At 36.8% G+C, this 22886-nt stretch overlaps 1 protein-coding gene across 1 annotated transcript in view; it reads left to right on the plus strand.

The window, feature by feature from the left end:
* TMTC4 (transmembrane O-mannosyltransferase targeting cadherins 4) overlaps positions 1-22886 on the plus strand; it is a 50669-nt gene that overhangs the window by 23353 nt on the left and 4430 nt on the right. Inside the window, exons 7-17 of the mRNA XM_015851500.1 lie at positions 3357-3449; positions 5409-5570; positions 6358-6560; positions 8232-8403; positions 8488-8619; positions 16427-16506; positions 16675-16782; positions 16910-17051; positions 17731-17845; positions 18319-18431; positions 22614-22683. Coding sequence (XP_015706986.1) covers positions 3357-3449; positions 5409-5570; positions 6358-6560; positions 8232-8403; positions 8488-8619; positions 16427-16506; positions 16675-16782; positions 16910-17051; positions 17731-17845; positions 18319-18431; positions 22614-22683 — 1390 coding nt within the window. The remainder of the gene's footprint in view (positions 1-3356; positions 3450-5408; positions 5571-6357; positions 6561-8231; positions 8404-8487; positions 8620-16426; positions 16507-16674; positions 16783-16909; positions 17052-17730; positions 17846-18318; positions 18432-22613; positions 22684-22886) is intronic.

Consider the following 22886-nt stretch of genomic DNA (forward strand, 5'->3'; position numbering starts at 1 on the left):
CTTTTTGTTCTCTTCAGCAAACCAGCAGTATTCTAGTAGAGCTGTATTGATTGTGTCCTAGCCAATCTGTTGTAATTCATTTTGTCTGTTGTAAGTAGTTTGCATCTATCTGTAAATTTCTTGCAAAACTTGAAAGATTCAGTGTTTAGTTTCACTGTGTGTCATGTTCATTGGCCCTGTTTTTGAATGTACAATTGTTGAGATAGTGACTCTACAGGCCTCTCTTTGAAGGCTATGCACAAAGATGTAACTGGAGGAGAGCATTTTTACAAGCTCCACCCTCTTGATTTTTTAATGTTCTAATTTAGAAGTAGGGTCGTTGTTTATTTCTAACACTGAGTCTTTTCTGTCTGTTCCTTATTTAAGGAACTGTATATGCAAACAGGAACAGTTACGTTTCAAATTCATTGTCCTCTAGCTTTCTGTTACTTAAGTGAAGATGCTTCATTTTTAGGGATCCAGTAAGCCACCTGAATTGCTGCACCTGTGATTTACACCTTCTATGTAGTTGTATATCTGTATAAATAAATCTAATTTGTAGCTTTAAATGACATCAAACAAAGCAACAGAATCAGAAGAACTATTTGAAGCAAAGACCTTTTGGTCCTCCTTAGAAAAAAATTGTAGAAGAAATCACTGAAAACATCTTCCTGTAGGACATTATTTTCAGACAGACATTTGCGGGCTGATGCATTTTTTCAAAGGTATTTGTGAGGATATCCTAAGAAATACTCTTAAAAAATTCTGTGATTATTTCTTCTAATGGTGTAAGGTAATTCCATCCCTCTAGGGAAACCTGCATCCTCTGCTCCCTTTTCTTCTCTGAAGTGCCTGTATACCAATGCATACAGCATGGGAAATAAACAAGAATTAGAGATCTTTATGTGGTCGCAGGACCATGATCCTGTTGTGATCACTAGGGCATGGTAGGACAGCTATGTACTTTTTAGGAAAGACAGACCAGCAAGGCAAGATGGTAGAGTTGCTTTTTATGTAAGCAAACAACTGGAATGTACTGAGATCTGCCTAAGGATGAGTGATGAATGAGTGGAGAGCTTATGGGTGAGAACTGAGGAGCAGACTAACATGGGTAACATCATTGTGGGTGTTTACTACAGGCTGCCTGATCAGGTAGAGGAAGTTTGTATGGCTTTCCAAGGACAGCTGACATTAGCCTCATGAGTGCAGGCACTGTTCTCACAGAGGATTTCAGCAACCCTGATATTTTCTGGAGAAGGAACATTATCACAGCCCAGAAGGTTCCTGCAGTGCTTGGAAGATAACTGTCTGGTGCAAGTGGTGGTGGAGGAATCAGTGAGGATAGGTGTGCTTCTGAACCTTGTTCTTACAAACATGGAGGGACTGTTTGGGAATGTAAAGGTTGGTGGCAGCCTTGGATGCAGTGACCATGAGATACTGGAATTCAAGATTTTATGTGGAAGAAGCAAGGTACTAAGTAGGAATGCAACTTGGACTCCTGGACTTCAGGAGATGCAACTTTGACCCTTGCAAGGACCTACTTGAAGGATTTGCATGGAATAGAGCACTGGAAGATAAGGGGCTCAGGAGAACTGATTGACATTCAAGCAACACTCCTTCCAAGCTCAAGATTTATGCATTTTTAAGAAGAAGACAGGCAGGAGACACACATGGATTAGCAAAGGAGCTTGTGGAAAAACTTAAATGGAAGAAGAAAGTCTATGGAATGTGGAAAAGGGGTCTGGCCACCCTATAAATAAATTCCGGAGGGAGCCCAGTAAAGGGCCACAAAGATGATTCAGAGCCTGGAGCATCTCCCTTATGAAGAAAGGCTGAGAGACCTGAAACTGTTCAACCTGGAAAAGAGAAGACTGACAAGGGGGATCTTATCAATATGTGTAAATATCTACTGGGCAGGAGTCAAGTGGATGGGGCCAGGCTTTTTGGTGGTGTCCAGCAACAGGAGAAAGGGTAACAGGCAACTTGAAACAGGTGAAGTTCCATCTGAATACAAGGAAAAACTTTACTTTGAGGGTGACAGAACACTGGAACAGGCTGCCCAGAGAGGCTGTGGAGTCTTCTCTTGAGATATTAAAAACCTGCCTAGATGCTTTTCTATGTAACTTACTCTAGGAAACCCATTTAAGCAGGGGAGTTGGACTAGTTGATCCAGAGATCCTTTCCAATCCCTATGACTCGAGATTTTGTAATTATTTGAGCTAGAAGACACAGAATTTTTATTTGATTTGGATTTTTTTATTCATTTGGTAGGATTTATTTGTAATGCTAAGATGATGGTATTTATTCTTGTGTTGAGGGACAAGGGTCAAAGGGATGAAAGGATAAATCGTATATTAAAAAGATTGCTTCTAGGCTGAATGTGTATTTCAATAAGATTCTTACCTTACTAATCTCCATGTAAGTGATATAAAGCCTTGTAATTGCCAACTGACCTCCCTATGTGAAACCATGCCGCACTCCAGCCTATCTCCGCTCTTCCCTATGATTATTACTCTTTGTTCTAACTCTTTCCTTGCCTGATACTATTTTTACTGACTTTGTTTGTAATAGGATGTAGACTTAAGTATTCATGAATTGTCATGATTGGTGATTGCTTGGACATTGAAGTTGTACTTTACCATTGACCTCAACAGAATTACCTCATTGACCTTGAAAGAATTACCTCTGTATCTATTTGTGCATATTCCACCCAAGGAAACAAACAAGTACAGTCCTGCAGAGCACAGCATATGCTTTAGCTTTATGTGTAGTGGCTGATGTCATATAGAACTGCTCATTTTTTTCAGCAACTTCCAAGCTGGATAAAATCTCTGAGCCTTTGGTTGGTGTGGCAGTCAATGTATCTTTAAAAAATATTCAAATATTTTTGAAAGCTGGAAGTCAGAACATACTGTGCTGCTCAACAAGTATGTGTGTGTGTGTATGTGTGTGTGTGTGTGTAAAAGACTTAAAGAAAACCCTTCACCTTAATAGAAGCCATACCTTTTGACTGTTGTCTTTACACTGCGGAATGTTTGGAAAAGCAGTCTGAGAGCAGATAAGTAGTTTGAAACTGTTGTTAACTGCATGGGGCATAGTTTGCTGGTACATCAATCTCTGCAGCATTATTGGATGTAACAGGACTATATCTATTACAATAGCGTGATATCCCACTCATCTGAGCTCAGACTCTTAATTTCTCATTCTGCCATCATTACTAGAAACATATCTGTTATCCACTTGTTTGGAATTGGGATTAAGATGTAAAATGTGGAAGTGGAATATAAGATGTATTTTTTAAAATTGGTTTTTGGGTAGCTACCTCACCTTCTTATTTACTTCTTTTTTTAATTTTTTATTCTTTTTTAATTGCTTAGGGTTTGAATGCAGTGTTTGATGCACTGGTGATTAACAAGCTAAATATTTTGGAGTTCATTCAAAAATTACTACGTAAGGACAAGTTATTGGAGGTGAGTCATTAGAGGTTTTGCTTATTCTTGCTGATCAGTCATGTACCAAAAGAGAAGATACAACTTCTGTTGTATAAAAAAATAAATATCTACTTCTGTTGATGCTGCTTTATCTAATGTTAGATCAAAAGGAATTTAACACCTATTAATTGTTGTGGGATCGTAATCATTAGCAAATCGTAAAAATAGTCATTCCCAGGTTAACAATTGATAGCGGCCAAATAGACCAACAGACTACTTGTACATAACTTGTGTTAAATAGCTAAATCATTTGCCTCTCCCACACAAGCTTCAGCAAGGCAAAGGAATGTACGTTCATTGGAATTTACACTGATGGGTAGTTTCACTGTAGAGAATTGTGCTCATATTTCTAAGTAGCACAAGTCCTATGGGACTGTTAAATTGCTTCATGAAGTGTGGCAGTGTTTTTGAGAAGCTTTGCAGGGAAATAAATGAGAGTGGAATCTTCAGAATTGAAACAATAGATTTGGGCAGGAATGGATGAGAGGTGCAGGAATATGACAGGAAGCAAGTAAGAATACTGAAGAATTTAGTTGTATAATGACAGTAATGTTAACCAGCATAGGAAAAGGAAGGAGTCTAGAGTTGTAGGGAACTAAAGCGAATCCAGCTCAAAATTAAAGTGATGGAAATATGTCAGGGTTAAATTTTTTAGAGAATTATTCTCTAAGCATGAACTGCTCAAAGCAATATACACACACTACTTGTGATCTTCAAGCAGTGCTGCCTGTGTGAGGAAAACAAAGAATGCATCTTTATCATCTTTACATAAAAGTAATTAATTTTATCTCCTGTAACCTACAAAAATGTTTTCTGGTCTTTTCATTTAAGTATATTTAAATTACATTTGTTTTGTCTTGTTCAAAGGCGGGTCATAAATTTTTAATTGCATGCTTTTTTTGCCCTCTTGATTTGAGAGACTGCTTTCGGTTTGATGCCAGATTTCAGTAAACTCTAAATCAAAGGCAATAAGACATATGGTAACACTTCTCCCACTTCTAAAATTCTGCTTACTAAGAGACTCTGTGCTTTGTGGCCTTTAGGAAGCTGTACATGCCATTAAATGATATTAAGCCTGGGATGAGACTTCTTCTGTGATTACTTTGTAATAAGACAGATAAATTGTCCATTGTCCATAAATTGTCCATAAATTCACCATTATGAACTTATTTCTTTAAGCATTTACCTAAATACTTTATGATGGTTCTACTGTCAGCTACAAATATTAAAAACTCATTTGAATATTTCTTTTAAACTTAACTTTTCCATCATTTTAGAGAATAAATAACTTCAGCCAGGACACTGTTAAGATCTATTGCTCAGTAAGATTTTTCTTTCATAGTCTTCAGAAAAAGCGAAGTATTGATCCATAAATAATTACAGTGATGTTTGCTAATCAGTGTTTTTCAATCATAGATGGTAATAATCAGCATGCTAGCTCTTGTGGAGGACATAGAGAACGGATCATGTATAGCTATCAGGTTTTTAAAGGGAATAGCGTATTTAAAGCGTATCAGGCTAAAGGAGGAAAGCTAATAATAACCACATTTCTCAGGATCCAGTCAACACTTTCACGTAAAAATCCACTGTCAATCAATGTTTTCATCTTCAGATATGTTCAGTGGACAGGCAAATGCCTCAGATAACCCCTAATTTCAGAGAAACTCTCACCTTCGATCTGCTTCTCTTAGGACTTATTGAGTCTGCTTAGATTAATGTCAGCCATCAGGTTTTAGGCAGCTCTAAGAGAGTCCTACAGCACTGTAACACAGGGAGTTAGAGACACTATAGTGAAGTTTGACTTCTTGTAACTGCAAAAGTAAGACAGATGTCTATTGATAACCTCTCTGAAATGGTGGCCAAGAGGATGTGAATATAATAAGGAAAAGAAGTAAAATATTTGTTTGTAAATGCTTTTTCTTTCTTTTCTTCCTGTAGAATGCTGGTCTGCTAAGGAAGGGGCTGCTTTTCAGGATAACTCTTCTGATGTCTGGAGGGGCTACTATACTTTATATACGCTGGAGGATCATGGGCACAGGGCCGCCTGCTTTTACTGAAGTAGACAACCCAGCTTCATTTGCAGATAGTTTGTTTGTGAGAGTAAGTTATGATGATGATTTCTTTTTTCTTTTTTCTTTTTTCTTTTTTTTTTTTGTCTGACATGTCTAGAACATTTGTCTTGGTCATCTAATTAAATTTTCTTTTGTGCTTTAAAGAAACAAAATGGGCAATCTTTATGTTGTGAGATGTGTGATGAGTCACTTCCCTTGTGCTTTTTGTGATTTTCTGCTGTTCTGGTTTGTGGGTTTTTTTTTTTAACCTACAACTTGAATATTCTTTGCATTCAATTTAGTATGCAGTGCACACATTGAAATGTGTTTCCATTTATTCACGACTTCCTTCATGCTTGCCTGCAGTTAGCTTTAGCTGCATTTTTCATTCTTTTTCCACTTACTGTATTTGACTCTTCATCTGTTCCTTCACAATTGAGGAAAATAGCATAAAGTTCTGCTCTGGTGCATTTGGAGTATGTTTTGGCTCTATACTTCTGACTGTATGAAGTCTGGGTTTGGAGATGAGGAATGAAGGATATTGTTTTTTGACATTTTCTCCTTTTGTGAGAAATTCTTTCTACAAGTGGATGTTGGCTGCACGGTTTAGAATTGTGTTTCCCTTGAAAACACATAGCTGTATTTAAAAACAAAAAAGTTAATTTCACAGCTGTAACATATATGGTCTACAGCTGGATGCAGCCTAACAGAACTTCAGGCCTATTTTTGTAAGAAATGTTTTGCAGTAACAGAAATGATAGAAAAGAACTAAAGTTTCTTCCCTTCACACTTAAGTTTAGTATCAAATAAATGTTTGTTTTCCTTTTGACTGACAGGCTATAAACTATAATTACTACTATTCGCTGAATGCATGGTTGCTGTTGTGTCCCTGGTGGCTGTGTTTTGATTGGTCAATGGGTTGCATACCCCTCATTAAATCCGTCAGTGACTGGAGGATAATTGCACTAGCAGCACTTTGGTTCTGCCTAATTGGCCTGATATGCCAAGCTCTGTGCTCAGAAGACAGCTATAAGAGAAGGTAAGAGACAGTGATGAATTTTAAATGGCTGGACAACTTGAGTACAGTATTATTTTGTTAAATTCAGTACTGATAATTTTAACAATTCAGCGGAACCAGTGTCTAGCAAATGCAGTTCAAATAAATATTTATAGCCATCATTACAATTTTATCCCAATTTGGGCCCATCACTATACGCTGACTAGTGGGAAGCACTTGGATGGGGGAAATATGGATGGCTGCCTTATTCTTCCCCTGAAATGGCACTGTAGGTGGTAAGAAGTAATCTGTGTTCAGAATAGAGCAGTGTGTTGTTGACATTACTTCTTCTAAGTCATCATCTACTTTAATGCTCTCTCTTAAGAATGAAAATGGGAGATGTGCCTTGACAGGAGGTGTAAATGCTAGTCACGCAATTAATAAATAAAATACTGACCCATAGTGTCTACTGAAGAAATAATTTGTACTTCACCAAAAGAAACTAAAAACATATTTAGATTGTTAACTACCCTGTCTCACTTGAGGATTTCAACTTAATTTTTGTTAGCTTTTGTCTGTTTCCGTGTATTTTACGTATAATTAATTCTCAGCTCCTTCACAGCAGCTCAGTCACAATGAGGTCATCCTGTTTTTCAAAGTACTGAATGTTTCCTTTTTCTTTCTGTGGTATTCTGTAATTTCGTTTCTTTGCATGCACATCTTCAAAGACTAATCTTCCATTCCTTTATTTACATACTCATTTGTAACTTGTACAATTGAAATCATTTTGGAGAGGGGTAGGATCATGTTACAAGTGTCATCATATTCTGTGGAAAAAAACTCACTAAGCTAAGATTGCTGAACCATTTTTTAGTAAAAATATAAAAACCAAGTAGTGAAGTCCATGGACAATGAGGGGGGGAAAAGGACTAGCAGGTACCTTACTGTAGATTTGTTGTGTAGATTACAGTGTGGAGATTTAGTTGCAATAAATTTGAGTACACAACAACCATTCTGTGGCCTGAAATAGGTGTAGTGTTCATTAATCCTTTGCAGGGATAAGGTGCCTTGTCTCAGTTTTCTCAGTTGTCTAAGTTCTCTGTCTTCTGTGGTTACCTGCTGAGGGTTGCTCATTCCTGATATAGATACCTAAAACAAGGGAGATGAAATGCCTCTCTCCACTGACAGTGGAAGGAGTGTAGGTGTAGACTGCTATGTGGTTAAACACAATGGATTCTACTATTAACGTCTTTGTTAGGAAAAAAAAAACACTCTCAGTTGGAAACATATCTAAGTTATTTCTTTAAGTGACCTGTGGTTTGTTTGTTTTTTTTTCCTTTTTATGGTCTTATTAGTTCCAAAACTTGACACATAGCTTTCATCATTAATTCTCTTACCTGTATATTTTAAAGAGCAGTTACATAATTACATAATGAATGTTTAATGGGATTATTTTCCAGTTTTGAAATGTGAAGTTTTCTTTTCTGGTAATTATAGCTAAGATTTTAAAAGTATATAATAGAGTGAAGTGTCAAAATCTTATTGTAGCCTAATTTGATGTTTTTATGTGGCTCCTAAATGTTGCTTTTGAATTCCCTGCTCTATATGCACTTTTTTTCCTACGTTTTTTAAAATAAACATTGTATGTTAAATCAAAAAGGTACTTTTATTAAGCTTTGTGGCTAATTTGATACTCTTGTTTCTTGTCTGCAGAATTCTTACACTGGGACTGGGATTTCTTATTATCCCTTTTCTTCCTGCAAGCAACCTGTTTTTCCGTGTAGGATTTGTTGTTGCAGAGAGAGTCATCTACCTCCCCAGTATTGGCTATTGCATTCTGTTTACATATGGATTTAGTCTTTTGAGTAAGCAAGCCAAGAAAAAGGTACCATCAAAACAGTCGGTAAGGCTGATGATGAAGTGCTTCAATTGAGTGATTTGATTCTTAACTTGCCTCTCTTTCATTAAGAAAATTCTTGCTGTGGCAGTACTTGGAATCTTACTGATGAACATTATGCGCTGTGCACTCCGCAGCAGTCAGTGGAGGTCAGAAGAACAGCTTTTTAGGAGCGCGCTGTCTGTATGCCCTCTCAATGCAAAAGTAAGTCAGTTCTGTACCTTCTAACCTCTTTTTTTTTTTTTTCTTCTTTGTAAGCGTTTTTAAGAATGCTTTCAATTTTGGAACGAAGGCGATTTTATGTGTAGTCATTGTGTTGTGATATAGCAGACCTCGAAATTTTCACTGGAGCAGGAGTATGACATTGACTTATCAGACACCTTAAATGATGGCGTTAACTCAGTTGAAATAGCAGACAGTGCAAATTGCAGTTTAGTATTATTTTGAGTTGTAATTAAGAACTTGGGGGATGGGGATGGGCAAGGTGAGGAAGAAGGGGATTATGCTTCAGGAAAGGGCATCCAGTCAAATCATGTGCTGATAAAATCTCTTAAAAGAATTGATTGTACAATTGAAGGTTATTACAACAAAATATCAGAGAGAATTTAAGTTGCAGAGTTCTCACCTGAATAGTTAATGTACTGTGTTTTTAGAATACTTCCAGTTGCATGTGTAGCCAACATAGCTAAGCCAGAAAGAAACATATTATCTGTGTATCTGCAAGACATGCAGTAAAATCTTTGCTTCTACTTCTTTTCTTTTACAGTGGCTGAGCTATGCTTCAGACACGGGCATTAGGGAAAACTGCAATAAACTTTCAAGAGAATAGTGAGAGAAAAAGGCAGAGGTGGGATTGATGTTTCTTTGCACTGAATGAACATCAGTGATAGGCATAGTAGACTGAATCTAGCCTGCCTGCAGAGCTGAGCTCTGCAGCAGTTCTTAAATAGCTGAGACTGGGATCTGTTGGACTATACCACAGGGCCCTGATGTTGTCTGAATTTTAGAGCAGATTATCTTCAGTAAGCCTGGGAATAGGAACCCACAGCTTGTTAATAACAACACATGGATGTTTTACAAAATAAGATTTCTGTAATCTAAAGTTGTACATAGAAAATACAGATCAAGATACAGAATTTAAACAGATACCTGTGAACACTGAACTTAGTGGAGAGAATGACAAATTTAGCATCTATTGGAACAAAAATATGCAGCAGTCATCTCTAAAAAGCTTTGATGGTCAGTATTTATAACATAGTTATGTCTTTCAACAATTTCTGATTTCAATACGTAGGAAAAGAGCTATTGTATTTTACTGTGGCAGTGGTAAGTAACCATCTTCTTTTCTATGATGACCTCAGTGTATCTTGTCTACTGAATGACAAGTACGTACTCTAAATGGAGCAAATGCAGTCTGCTTTTTTGTGTGTAGCTTTATCCATCTGCTATGGTAAGAGTGCTTTAGACAGATCTACACTCTTTGCTTCTGCTCCAAGGTCCTTGGACACCAGCCATGTCTGGCTGGGAAGCTGTGTAGCTGTGCTCACACAGTGCTGTGCTTGAGCCGATAAGCTGTGTGCAAGCTACTGAACTAATGCAGCTGGTTCAAAGCCAGCGAGTGTACAGGGAAAACGAGCTTGTGTTTGTCAACACTAGGCTATGTAGACATGCCTGGGCTGTATTGATACTAGTGACAGCTTGCACAAATAGCGAGCATGAGTATGTGAACAGGGAGGTTTTTATAGACTCACATTCCAGCTTTCTTTAATGAGTAACTTTGAAAATGAAGTATTAAGGAGCTTGACTAGCCAGGAACAATAGAGAACCCATTTGTAAGAGTCAGTCTCTTTTCTTTTTCATCATGGATTAGCTACATCTAGTCAACTTTGGCAAAGATCAGTGTAAAAATTGGAACTAGGTTCTATTTTAGTCTTCTGTGGTTATCAAGAAATTGCAGACTTGATTTAAAACTAGTTCCACAGGACTTTTCATTGGCCTCTTTATTTCAGTGGGAGGATGATTCAGACCAAAGATGGAATTCAGATAAGTTTTTTGTAATTTGTCTCAGAACAACTTTGATTTGTGTGAAGTGGTCATGCTTTAATTTCATTTTGTAGCAGAGTTCCAATATCTCCAGGTGTCTCCCAAATACCAACAAGACCTGCAGTTTTTGTAGTACGGCTCTTCTCAATTCCAAATTGTCTATATGTCAGCAGTGTAAGGTAAATTTAACATAATTCTAAGTAACGAGTAGTTACAATAGTGCCTTCTTAAGTTTCAGACTCACGTTCTTTGAACATCTCCCTTAGACTGAATTCTTAGAGTTTGGTGGTGATATGCACTAGTGTGGGTTAGAACCAGGCCAGTCTTGTCTCTACAGAAGCAAATTTTATACACGGTTACATCATAAATTCTTTTCTGATGGTAGTTCATAAATTTCAAATAATTCAGTGTTAGCTTAGGAAAGGCTCAACTGATTTAATTGTGTCTTTTCATTGATGCCAGTGCATTTGCAAGTTAATCCAGAAGTGCTTTGTTGAAGAATTAGAATATCTGATTACAGACTATGATAAAACACTAACTGCAGTTTGAGCATATCAGATTACTGGCTTGGTATTCATCCCCTTAGGTTTAGACACTTATCTGAGTGAGTCAGGTTCCCTTTATACCTCAAGAGGAGAAACTATCCCTTTTATCACATGGTTTATCGTCACCTTGAGCTATATGACTGATGCAGGGCAGAAAGACTGCACCCTATTCTGTGAATTTCTCTCCACTGGTTATGAAAGAAGGTCTCAGAACCACCTCAGTTGTGTATACATAAGGTTGTGAGATTTTGCCCTTGTCCTAGTGCCATTCATTTCTAGACATCACTCTATTGCTTCTCACTCCAAGGTTGTTATACACTGTTCCCTTTCAATTTTAAAGGATATTCCTGTCCTGATGATGCTCATCCCATTGGTGTTTTCTGCAATAAGTTACTGTTCAAAATGCCAGGTTGCTTTTTCTTGTTTATTTGTTTTCTAGCAAAGCTGTGAATCAGAATCCTAAAATAGATAATGCCTATTTTTGATGACTTATTCTAACTGATTATATAAATTAAAGTGCAATAATAATAATGAGTTATATGGAAATTAGCTGACCATTTTTTTCCTAGATTTTGAAATAATTTAAATGACTGTAAATTGTTAAGTCTGTACATAATCTATACATTCTCTTTACTACTAGGTTTTTTTCTCCCCCTATGCAGCAATGTAATTTAATACACTTTTTTGTTGTTCTTGTTAAATCCACTTATGTAGCAACATTTCTGTAATCCTTAGCAAGGGAGTTATGATACTCTGAACAGAATGTGCTGCTAACCAGTCTGCCTTGAGATATTAAGGGTGGTGAGCATAGGAAGTTCTGGACCAATATACAAATGAACTTCTTCACAGTAAGGTTGACGGAGCACTGGAACAGGCTGCCTAAGGAGGCTGTGGATTCTCCTTCTCTGGAGATATTCAAGACCTGCCTGTACACCTACTTGTGTGACCTGCTGTAGGGAGCCTGCTTTGCAGGAGGGTTGGACTCAATGATCTTTGGAGGTCCCTTCCAACCCCTACAGATCTGTGATCTTTGTTCCTGCTGCTTCATGCAAACTATTATTATCACAGGTAGAAGTTTATCAAAGACAATCTATTCTCATAAGGCAAATGAGCAACAGATCTTTTTAAGGCTATTTACTTTCTTAAAAAGCCTTGTAAAACATCTTTGTGACAGGACAAGATTTATTGTTGTTTAAGGTTTTATGAAGCTGACTAGAGAGAACTTCCTTTAGATACTGAGAATTCTGTGTTGGATATTAAAATGGGATTATCTTCTGAAAAGGATACTTTAAATGCTATAGGCTGTATTTTTAAGGGTGTGCCTCCATGGGCTGGGTTCAAATCCCCCCTGTGGCGCAAGTGGTAGAAGTGCCGCTCTGCTACACAGGGGCTCAAATCCCGGGGGTTGGACTCGATGATCTCTAAGGTCCTTTCCAACCCACACGAGACTGTGATACTGTGGTGTTTTGTTGCATGGATAATGTTTTAGCTGTCAGGTGCTTTATATATGAATATAGTAATGCAGAAGAACCCTTAGAAGATATTAGCTGCACAAACAAAATGGGAAGATCAAAAAAATAAAAGAAAGGAAGCACTGTTTTATTTAGAAAACAGAATTTCTGTAGCAGAGGAAAGAGAGTTTGATGGGAGCAACAGGCATTGAGCAGAATAATCTGCGTGTTTCTGTACAAAGTTTGACATCTGTGTGTTGCTTCCATTCTTTTCAGCAAACATTCATATTTGTTGAAAAGATAATCATAAACAGTGAGGAAGAGAGAATAAAATAGTCAATAATCAGTGCTCCAGCTGAGCACTACATGTATTTCCTGGATGATACCACATTTCAGTTTCTTCCTATACTGGTTTGAGGCAGGAAATAGGGCAGGGGTGGAACAAGAAATTGGTTTGACATTAATGATGATTTTGTACAGGGAAAATGTGTTCTTTTTTCTTTTCTTCTTCCTCATTTTAATGTGTGCACATTTAAACACTTGAGTAAGAGTTCAAGCACCGTGCGCATCTAACCATAATATACAATGCTTTTATCGTTTTATAATGACATCTTAGAGCCATTGAGGTATTGAGGGCAGACAAACACAGAGCCTAGTGCTAGGCCATGATGCCATGGTTATGTTAACTTTAAACATGGCATGTCGGTTGAAATCAACTAGCTTTTCTCATGGGGTATTTTTAGTATGTTGCTCTTTCTTAATGGCCCTTGCTGCAGAAAATATTGTGTTGTTATGCATCTCTGAGAAATGTTCATTTTAGAACTATTACTGAGAAGTAATTACCTGTTGATAAAGGAGCAAGTGGGCATAATGTAACATGTCATTTTCAGTTAATATCTATCTTCAGTGCTCGTTTAGTAATGAAATGGTATTTCTGTTCTTAAATGTTTCATCGGGAAAGGAAAATCCTCTCCCTGGTTGGCATGGGTGGTATCTGTTAAAGCCAATGAACCATGTTTCTAGAGATTAAGTTTAAGGCATCACACTGTCCTGCTACTTTTAAAAGCCAGTTTCTTCCCACCCGTGGGTATGTGGGGAGTATGTGTCCCCGTGTTATATGGGTTGTAGGAGAGATCAGAGAGAGCTACAGCCCAGTGCTTAGCAGAGGGCATACAGGTTGTTTGTAAACCTGGTTGAGGAGAGTAGGGCGAAAGGCTGATCTTGACATCTCTCTAATTCCCAGAGAAGTGAAAGACGTGAAAGTATAACTAAAATAACCTGCATCTTTCCAGCGACTCTGTATGCTTAGAAACAATTCCTGATTCTATTCTTAAGATAAAGCTTTTATTGCCTGTTTACCCCCTGTAAATTAGCTTGGAAGCTGTTCTGTTGTTGGAGGTTTATGATAGGCTGAAGGTTTCCTTTGGTTTGCTTACTGTAATTTTTTCTTCTCTCACTTCCTTCTCTGTCACCATATAGAGAGCAGCTAAGGTTACAATTTCTCCCGAGGGGAAGTGGGAGACATATGCAACAAGGAACACTTAATATTCTGGAAAATCATGTAGAAACATTGTTCCTTTCACACAGAAACTCTATCTGAGGACAGAAAGACACGGAGATGGAGGGGGAGGGGAAGGGAGGAAAGGTTGTTTTAAAATGCAGTAGTTTATTTAAATGGCTTTGCTATCAGTTTTAATGCTATAATAGATCATTCTAATTCAGTTCACAGAACACACATGTACACCTAATATTCTGTTTGACATTCTGACTTGAAATAATTGATATTTTGGGGATTCTACAAGTTAAATGATTCTATGTACATGAGAAGAATAGGCTTTTTGCTGCTCTTTTGGATAGAAATGGACCAAAAGAAGTTTCACACTATAAGAAACTGAGGCAAAAATAGAGTCTGAAAGTGAAATGCTGACTGACTCCTAACAGAAGACAACTGAAACATATGTTTCTAAGACTGAGTGGGTGGTATACACAGTTGTGGGGTTTTTTTTTCTCATATGCTCTGTCTTCAGTCTTTAATCAAATTCCTCCTTGCAATAATGCTTATGACATCTTCAAAATGCACAACGTGAAGAAAAAGACATTTGTAAAAGCTTAGAGAAAGAAATTGAATCTGGTTAATATAGCCTTAGTTTGCTTCCTTTACTTTTTTTTTTTTTTTCTGTTTTGCTAAAAGTTATCTTTTATCTGGAAGTGCAGCAAAGTTTAATAGCCTAATTATCTCTGGATAGATTTTGAGTCTGCAAACTTCAGTGCATCTGTAATCAAAGCAATCCAGTTTGCTACGAATGTTGTCGTAGTGTGCTGAACAATTTCTTGAAGAGATGCAAATAACGCTCAGTCCAGGGCAATGTTTTTAGGGTGTATTATTTTACTTTAATGACCCTTTTTATAGCTATGCTATTTTTTTAATCGCAGTGAAGTGACTTTTATAAATGGCTATGCCTTGATATCAACGTACCATCCTGTTACTTGTCAGGAATAGGCCTTGCCATATTTTTTCTGAATGTATGAATGAAATGTCTGAATATTTTAATATTTTTTTTCCTTGGAAGCTGTGCTAGAGCTGCTTTTATGAGATGCCGAATCTGTGTGCTGTTTTATATCTTACAGCCTGAGGAGCTGCTTCTGTGAATGCTTAGTAAGCCTTACAGCACTTTTACTATCTTTAAAACCAATGAAACTGCTTTTTCACTTATTTTAGAAAGCATGAAATGTGATTTGAACTTGATTTGTTGGTGGCATGGTACTGTATAGTCACAGTCATGAAGAGGTGGTATTCAACAACTAAATGCTATAACAGTCAAATTCAAACATAATAGCGTGTGCTGGATCAATGGGACCCAGGTATAGTGCCAAACACATTGAGAATTTAAACTTTGATGGACACACAAGACCAAAATCCTTTTCTGAATGTTTAGGGTGAATTAGAGCTATCTAAATTTATTACAAACCTATCATTATGTGTTTCAATCAAAATAATTTCTGTGTAGTGTTTTTTTAAAGAGACTGAGATCAGATTTTCATGGTATGTTAATAATTACAGTGTGTAAGTTTGTTTTAGATGTGGCATATTCATTTTGATTTCAAATAGTAAGGTAATTTAAAGCATGAATTCGGATCGAGTTGCAGAGAAGTCTATTTTCAGCTGTTGGTGTTCACAGTACTTTTATTTCTAAACTTGAGCATTCCTTTGACCAGGTAATGTAGCTTTCTGGCAGTAGGCTTAAAATAGGATTTGAAATGTCTTCCCACTTAGATTTATCCTGAAATTCCTATCTAATCCTTACCATAAATCCAAATGATAGTGATCTTCTCTGTAGTTATCCCAAAACTCTACACCTTTCCCTTATTTTCAACTGTATGTAACAGGCAAGGTCTCCAGCATGCTGTCAAAGTTTGTTGGTTTGTTTGTTTCAGAAATGCTGTTCGATATACATTATTAAAGGGAAACAAAAATAGTTGGGTCTTTTGAGAGGTGGGAAATGGTTGTTTTTAAGTTTATATCAAATTTCTCCTGGATTACGCTGAAGTGAAAGCAAAGTTTAATCAATACTTCGTTCTGTAGTTTATGTTCAGCTGTGGGGGATTTGACTGAGTCAGACTTATTCATCTGACAAATAAGAGAAATGAAGGGTAAGAGGTCTCCATAGTCTTATGGACAATGAGATGACCTCATTTACAATATTAGGAAGTGAGTAACCTTTCTTAACTAGCTAGAACAGGTAAGCTGATTCATTTATTCCTAACATTTTGTTTTTTACAGCTTTCATTCTATAAATTGTCCAACGTGGAGAATCCACCTGCCAGAAAAAATAAAATAAAATAAAATAAAAAATAAGCAGTTACTGACTTAACTACTGGCAGTATCTATTGGGAGTAATAATTTTTAGCAACACAAATCCATAAAATATGAGACTGTATAGCATGTGGTAAAATGTTCATCCGTGTTTTCAGGTACACTACAATGTTGGCAAAAACCTGGCTGACAAAGGAAATCAAAGTGCTGCAATCAAATACTACAGAGAAGCTGTAAGGTATTAAATATTTGCTGCTTTATTGAACTCTCCTGAAATTGCTTTAATGTTTAACCAAGAGAAAATGCTTTGGTATTCATTTTCATGCTCTGCAGAGATGAAGGGCTAACAATTTGCATACGGAAGTGTCTCATACATAATAATAATCTGTTAAATTTTAAATTTTAGGTTGAACCCTAAATACGTACATGCCATGAACAACCTCGGAAACATTCTGAAGGAAAGAAATGAGCTCCAGGAAGCAGAAGAGTTGCTGTCCTTAGCTGTACAAATACAGTATGTTCAGAACAATGCTAAGCAGTGTTTTTCACCAGCTGAGCAGAAATGGTATACAATGGGAACTTCTCTTCTAGACACTCAATTAACATCACTCTCTCTTTTTATTTTTTTCCAATTCATGCAGACCTGATTTTGCTGCCGCATGGATGAATCTGGGAATAGTACAGAACAGCTTAAGAAGGTTTGAAGAGGCAGAGCAAAGCTACTGGACAGCAATTAAACACAGAAAAAAATACCCAGATTGTTACTACAATTTAGGGCGGTTGGTAAGTATTGTTAAATAAATGATCGCTATTAGAGTGGTTTGAATAAACAATCAGTATTAGAGTGGTTTGCACGTGCATATAATTCTGCTGTATTTTTAAATGCTTATAGTTTTTCTGGTTTATCTGTTGTTTACTTTGGAGTGATTTCCTATTTTCAGTGCTTTTCCTATAATTCCTTCCATATCACATTTGGTAATGCTACTTTTCCCTATAGAGATGTCAAAACAAATATGTAGATTGTGATCTTTTGTTTAAGAGATAATTTTAATAATTCCCCAATATTAGACTATTTTATGCGGTATATTCCAACAAATTGTTAGACAGTAGGTAGAACCATGCAAAAAATAATAGATTCCTGGAAATATTTATATTAACTGTCTACTTAATCTCTTCTATAGATTTCTAAACTGCAGGATGGTTTTAATCCCCTTCTTTTTGGTATAAGAATATTTGAAAACAAGCCTGGCTACCATAGAAAAAGCAGTGTGGAACTGTAATGTTAATGTATACCAGTCTATCTTCTATACTACTCTAGTGCTCTTTTTACATTTCTTATTTTTGTTTATAAGAGCAAGCTCTACCAGAATGATATGAGAAGGGCTAATAACTGTTTAGTGCCTTTAGTCCATAATAGGAAAGTAAATCAGGGTGAAATTACTGGAGTTTTCTTTCTTTTTAGTATGCGGATTTGAATCGCCATATAGATGCATTGAATGCATGGAGGAATGCTACAGTTCTGAAACCAGAGCACAGTTTGGCTTGGAACAATATGATTATATTGCTTGATAACACAGGTATAAGCCCATTTGAATATTTTAATAATTCAATGCCTTGCTGAACTCAGAGCTTTATCTGTATTTATCCAAAAGGAGTTCTGCTGCTTCTGAAGCTATCAAGATACTCTTCATAAATATTAGAATACCTTCTAACTCACTGGTTTTGGAGCATTGTTTAAAATCCAGCCCATAAATTGAATTTCTGATCCTTGTTTGAAATGCCATCAGTGTGCAGGCATGTTCGTATTACAGACCAAACTTCAGAAGTTTGGAACCTGTCCTTTTGAAAGTGTTATTTGTTGTAAACAAAATGGAGGTTTTGTTATTTTCTTCTATAGGACTTTGCATTTCTTTGTGTCTGAGATACCTGGTTTTCTTTTAAAATGCATGTAATCAGCAATTCATACAATATGTTTGCTTGCAGCATGAAAAGTAGCTAGTAAGGCTGTGCTAAAAGATGCTCTCTCTTTTTCCACTGTGTGGGCTCCAAGGCAATCTAGCTCAAGCAGAGGCAGTTGGAAGAGAAGCCCTGGAGTTAATACCTAATGATCATTCCCTTATGTTTTCTCTGGCAAATGTATTGGGGAAATCACAAAAATATAAGGTAGGTAACTAGATCTTTCTCTGTTCTTTTGTTTTTGTTGTTGCTTTTTTTTTTTTTTTTTTTTTCCATTCTTGTAGAAACTGAGGAGGTCATTGCTGACTTCGGGCTTAAATAATCTGGATTGAACACACATTTCTGTCACAGAATTGTGATGTGATTCTGGCCTAAATTCATCCCGCCTTATTTTTGATGCTTGCATTTGGAACATTGTTGCCCTAAACTACATCACTGGTCAGTCAAGAAAAATGGGCTCTTAAGCACACTAGAGGGCAGTTAGGAATTTATATTCCTTTGCTGTCTATGGAGAAAAACCCTTCTGTTTAAAGGATTTGGTTCAGAGTCTAAAATTAGATGTGATATATCTGTCCTTGTTCTCTTTGTATGTAAAGGAAAGCAATATTTACCATTACTCGATATGAATTATAACCTCTTTACCTCAGAAGCTAGATATTACAGATTCTCTAATCCTGGATTGAAGATAAGGATACCTGCATAATCCCAGAATATTATGAGAAATTCATACACTGATTGATGTTTCAGACTTTTCCTTGTATACAACTGGCCAGCTAAGGAGTTCAAAATTAACTACTTTTATTTACAAGTAGTGAATGTAATGCAGCTGGGAACAGAACTATTTTCCTAAAGAAAGTGTATGAGCATATGAAGACTAAATCACATATTGCTAATATATTCATTTGTTTTAATACACTGTAGGTGCTAGGGTATGACTACCTTATGAGACTACCAAGTTTTTGGTAGTCTTGAAGAAACAAAGTGTCATTTATGGAACCATGAGTTTTGGGGGTTTTGATGACTTTTGGATATATTGTAATGTTAGCAGTGCTGAAGGAACAGCCTCGGCATAAGAGAAGGAGAAAGATTTAATGATGTTAAACTCCTTAAAATCAATCTATTTTTTCCCACCAATTACTGTGTCTGAATTCAACAGTCATGTTCAACTGTAGAGTGATGACTTGTCCACATGTGACACCAGGGCCTGCATCAGCCCCACACTTTGTGTGGATGATGCTTTTATACACCACATCACTTGCCCTAGACTGGCTGTTTCACTTTTTGTATATTCTATTATTTCTCTCTTCCAACCTTGAAGCTGTTATAAAATATATTTTCAGATTACTTTAGCAAAGTTCTAGAAGAATACAAATTAACATCAAGAATGTATAAGGGGTAACATTATGGAGGAGTTAATTGCTAGTATTACTTAGATGAGTCATGAGTGTGAAAGAACAGAGGATTGTACATTTATTTAGCAAGAGCAGCCTGACAGAATAAAGAATGTTTATAATGAAGTAAGTGGAAGAAATATGTGGAAAACTTGCTAGGTATAGAAGAAACAAGTTTGTCTTAGTGAACTTAGAAATTTGAAAAGGAGGTAATGCTGTCCAGTTCTGAAAGGTCATTATGCTGCAGGAGAATGCATTGGACAAAGTGGGAATAGTCATAGGGGAAAATGAAGCTTTCAAGCCAGAATCCTGAATAAAGCAAAAGAGCCCCAGGAAGAAATCAGGGAGCCAGTGAGAGTTTTAATATTTCATTAGGGAGTAGAAGGTTTGTGTAGAGCAGAAGAGCCTAACTTGAGGTTGATGGGTTATAACATGGAGAGCAAATTAGGGGAAATGGGAAGTGGACTTAGTTAGAAAAGGAGATAATGACAGCAGCAACTGTATTTTGCATGGCCTGGAAAAGGGAGATAGAGCACTGTTTGCTTGTTTGTTTGACTTTCTTTTTAAGTGGGAGGAAAAAAATGTTGATTAAAAAAAGTATGGGAGATTGATTTCTTGCCCACCCCCTCAACGTGTAAAAACAGAGAGAAAAGGATGATTCTTTAAGGGTACTCATTGAGCTAGGAGGAGTGAGGAAGATGTGGGATAGAAGCTGACAAGGTGATGGAGGTAACTAGCAGAGGGCTGCCTGGCTACATCTGTTTTGTTATATAACCTCAGGTATTTCATTTATTTACTTTTATGTTTCTGTGTAAAAGTTGATGGTACACTGGCTCGGTTGCCATAAAGTAAGATTTGTTTTGGGATGGGTTTTGTTGTTTTGACGTTTTCTTTATGGTTGGTCGGTTGGTTTTGGGTAGTTATTTTAAAAGGCACCGAGTCAAAAAGGTTTTACTGTGTTCTCAGAGATTCCCTTCAAATCATTTGGACGTTTTCCTTTGGTTTTAAGAGCATTTTGATTTTCAGCAGAAGATGGAATTCCTGAGCAACCCCCATAAAAATCCTCCGACCCTTTAAGATTTGTTTGAATCTATTCATGAATGATTTATTATTCCAGAAACAAAAGCACATAAATGATGAGCTGTTTTGAAGTTGCTGTGTTATGTTGTTGTTGTTGCTTTTTAAATTAACATCTGTTATACCAATATGGACTTCTCACTTAAATACTTGTTGCAATGGACAATGAATCAACCTATCTTTAGTTCTTTGAAAATATGTATGCTGTGTATTTGTTATGTATACATCCATATTTTATTTTATTTTATTTCTGTTAGAAGTACAACAAATTGGAAACATTCAGCATTTTCTCTTTGTATTTGAAATAAAGCCAGACTACAACTTTGTGCTGTGGGCTTGGCAGCAGATGGAATGCAGTGTGGTTTCCCAAAGCCTTCACTATATGCAGCGTGCAAGTTTCTTGACAACACTTAATTTAAAGATTTGGCAAGACAGAGTAATTTGAAGTATCACCAGATGTACTGGAATGTGTATTTACTCAATATATCTGCAATAATATGAAAGTGATGCACCTTCAGTAGTCTTTAATCAGGCAGTATGCTTCTACTAACTGCTGAGCAAAGCAGTGGCAATGAAGATGCTTTCAGTATGTGGTTGAAGATGTGTGGTAATGAGAGTCAGCTCTAATCATGTATTTCATTATATTTTCTGGGAACACATTGCACATATTGCCCTATCTTACTTCAGCAGTGAAAACAATAAGCCTTATCTACTTCTCCTTTGTGTAGGTGACAACACTTAGCCATAACAGTGAATTAACTGGCCAGCATGTCTGCCAGACTATTGTTACCCTGCTGGATGAAAAAAAAGCAGCAATTTACTTATTTACTTAACTAAAATACTAGAATTTGCAGTGGAAAAGATTACAAACTGAAGGATTTTTGACTACTACATGCTTTCATATTTAAACATTGTGACTTTCAGAGGCCAGTATATCCTTGCACTTTAACAGTCAGAGTGTCAGAATGCTAGAGCAGCTGCTTATCAATGCCAAAACTTGCACTTACCTTAGGCAAGTTTGTGCCTTAGGGCATAAGGCTACTACATGGAGGAAATTTTGTCTCTGGATATTTTGCACTGAAAAGGAATGAGCAACTTTCCCTAAAATAGCATAGCACAGAATCTATGTGACATTGCATCCTTTGAAAGTATCTAAGCTTTCATATGAGTAAATACGATTTATTTGGATTGAGGGGTGTCTTTCTAAACTCCTTTAGGAAATATGCTCTGAAATCAAAGTATCTCTATCAGCAGCTAGCATGGTAAAGCAAAAAAATTTCACGTGGAACTATGAAATTAACTTAGTAAAAATTGCACCTCTGACTGGTCAGAGTTCAGCCTTTCTAAGAAGTACTCAGACATCACCAGTTCTAAGAGCTTACGTACTGCATCTTGGTATATGGAAAAAGCAGCATGCAAGAAACATGAAGAATACTTCACTTGGTTTGATTTTTAAATGACAGACACTCGGTTGTTCATTAAGAACCATGTTGAAACATCTGTTTGAAATGGTTTTACTGGAATGCTCACATTTTAAATGATAAAAATGGTGTGAAAGGGGAGGGTGTCTGAAAGCAGTTTTCTCAGATACTGTATTACATTATGCTTGCCTTGACTGAAACTCGAGCAAGTGATGTAATTAAACCACTTCTACAGACTTCACTAGTGCTAAATAGCTCCCAGTTAAAATAATGTGAACCTGCAAAATCTTGGCACGTATTTGTGCCATTGTTACTTTTCTTTCCAGAGGCTACAGCCACTTCAATTACAGGATTATGCAGGTTTAGATTATACATATTGTGGAATCACATAGATATGGTGGTGTCTGAGGTTTTTCCTTCAATTACAATTGTGAGTGTACTTTATTTTACATACTGCAAATGTGGACTGTTCTGTTGACTTGTTCTTCTAAATTATTCAGGAATCCGAAGCTTTGTTCCTCAAGGCAATTAAAGCCAATCCAAATGCTGCCAGTTATCATGGTAATTTAGGTAAGAGACTTTCTAACTCTCCTCAGCTGTACTGTTTGTTTGCTTCGTGGTCATGGTGGTTTAAAAGAAAAAGCAATCTTTTGAGCTTTCTTCCTGCTGAGCAGATGCTATTTGACTTCCTGGTCAAACTGCCAGCCAGTGAAGAGCAGGGCACTAACCCAGAGAAGCTGTCACATGATGTGACAGATCAAGTGGGCTGCAGA

Source organism: Coturnix japonica, chromosome 1 (genome assembly GCF_001577835.2).
Source record: "Coturnix japonica isolate 7356 chromosome 1, Coturnix japonica 2.1, whole genome shotgun sequence".
NCBI classification, from domain to species: Eukaryota; Metazoa; Chordata; class Aves; order Galliformes; family Phasianidae; genus Coturnix; species Coturnix japonica.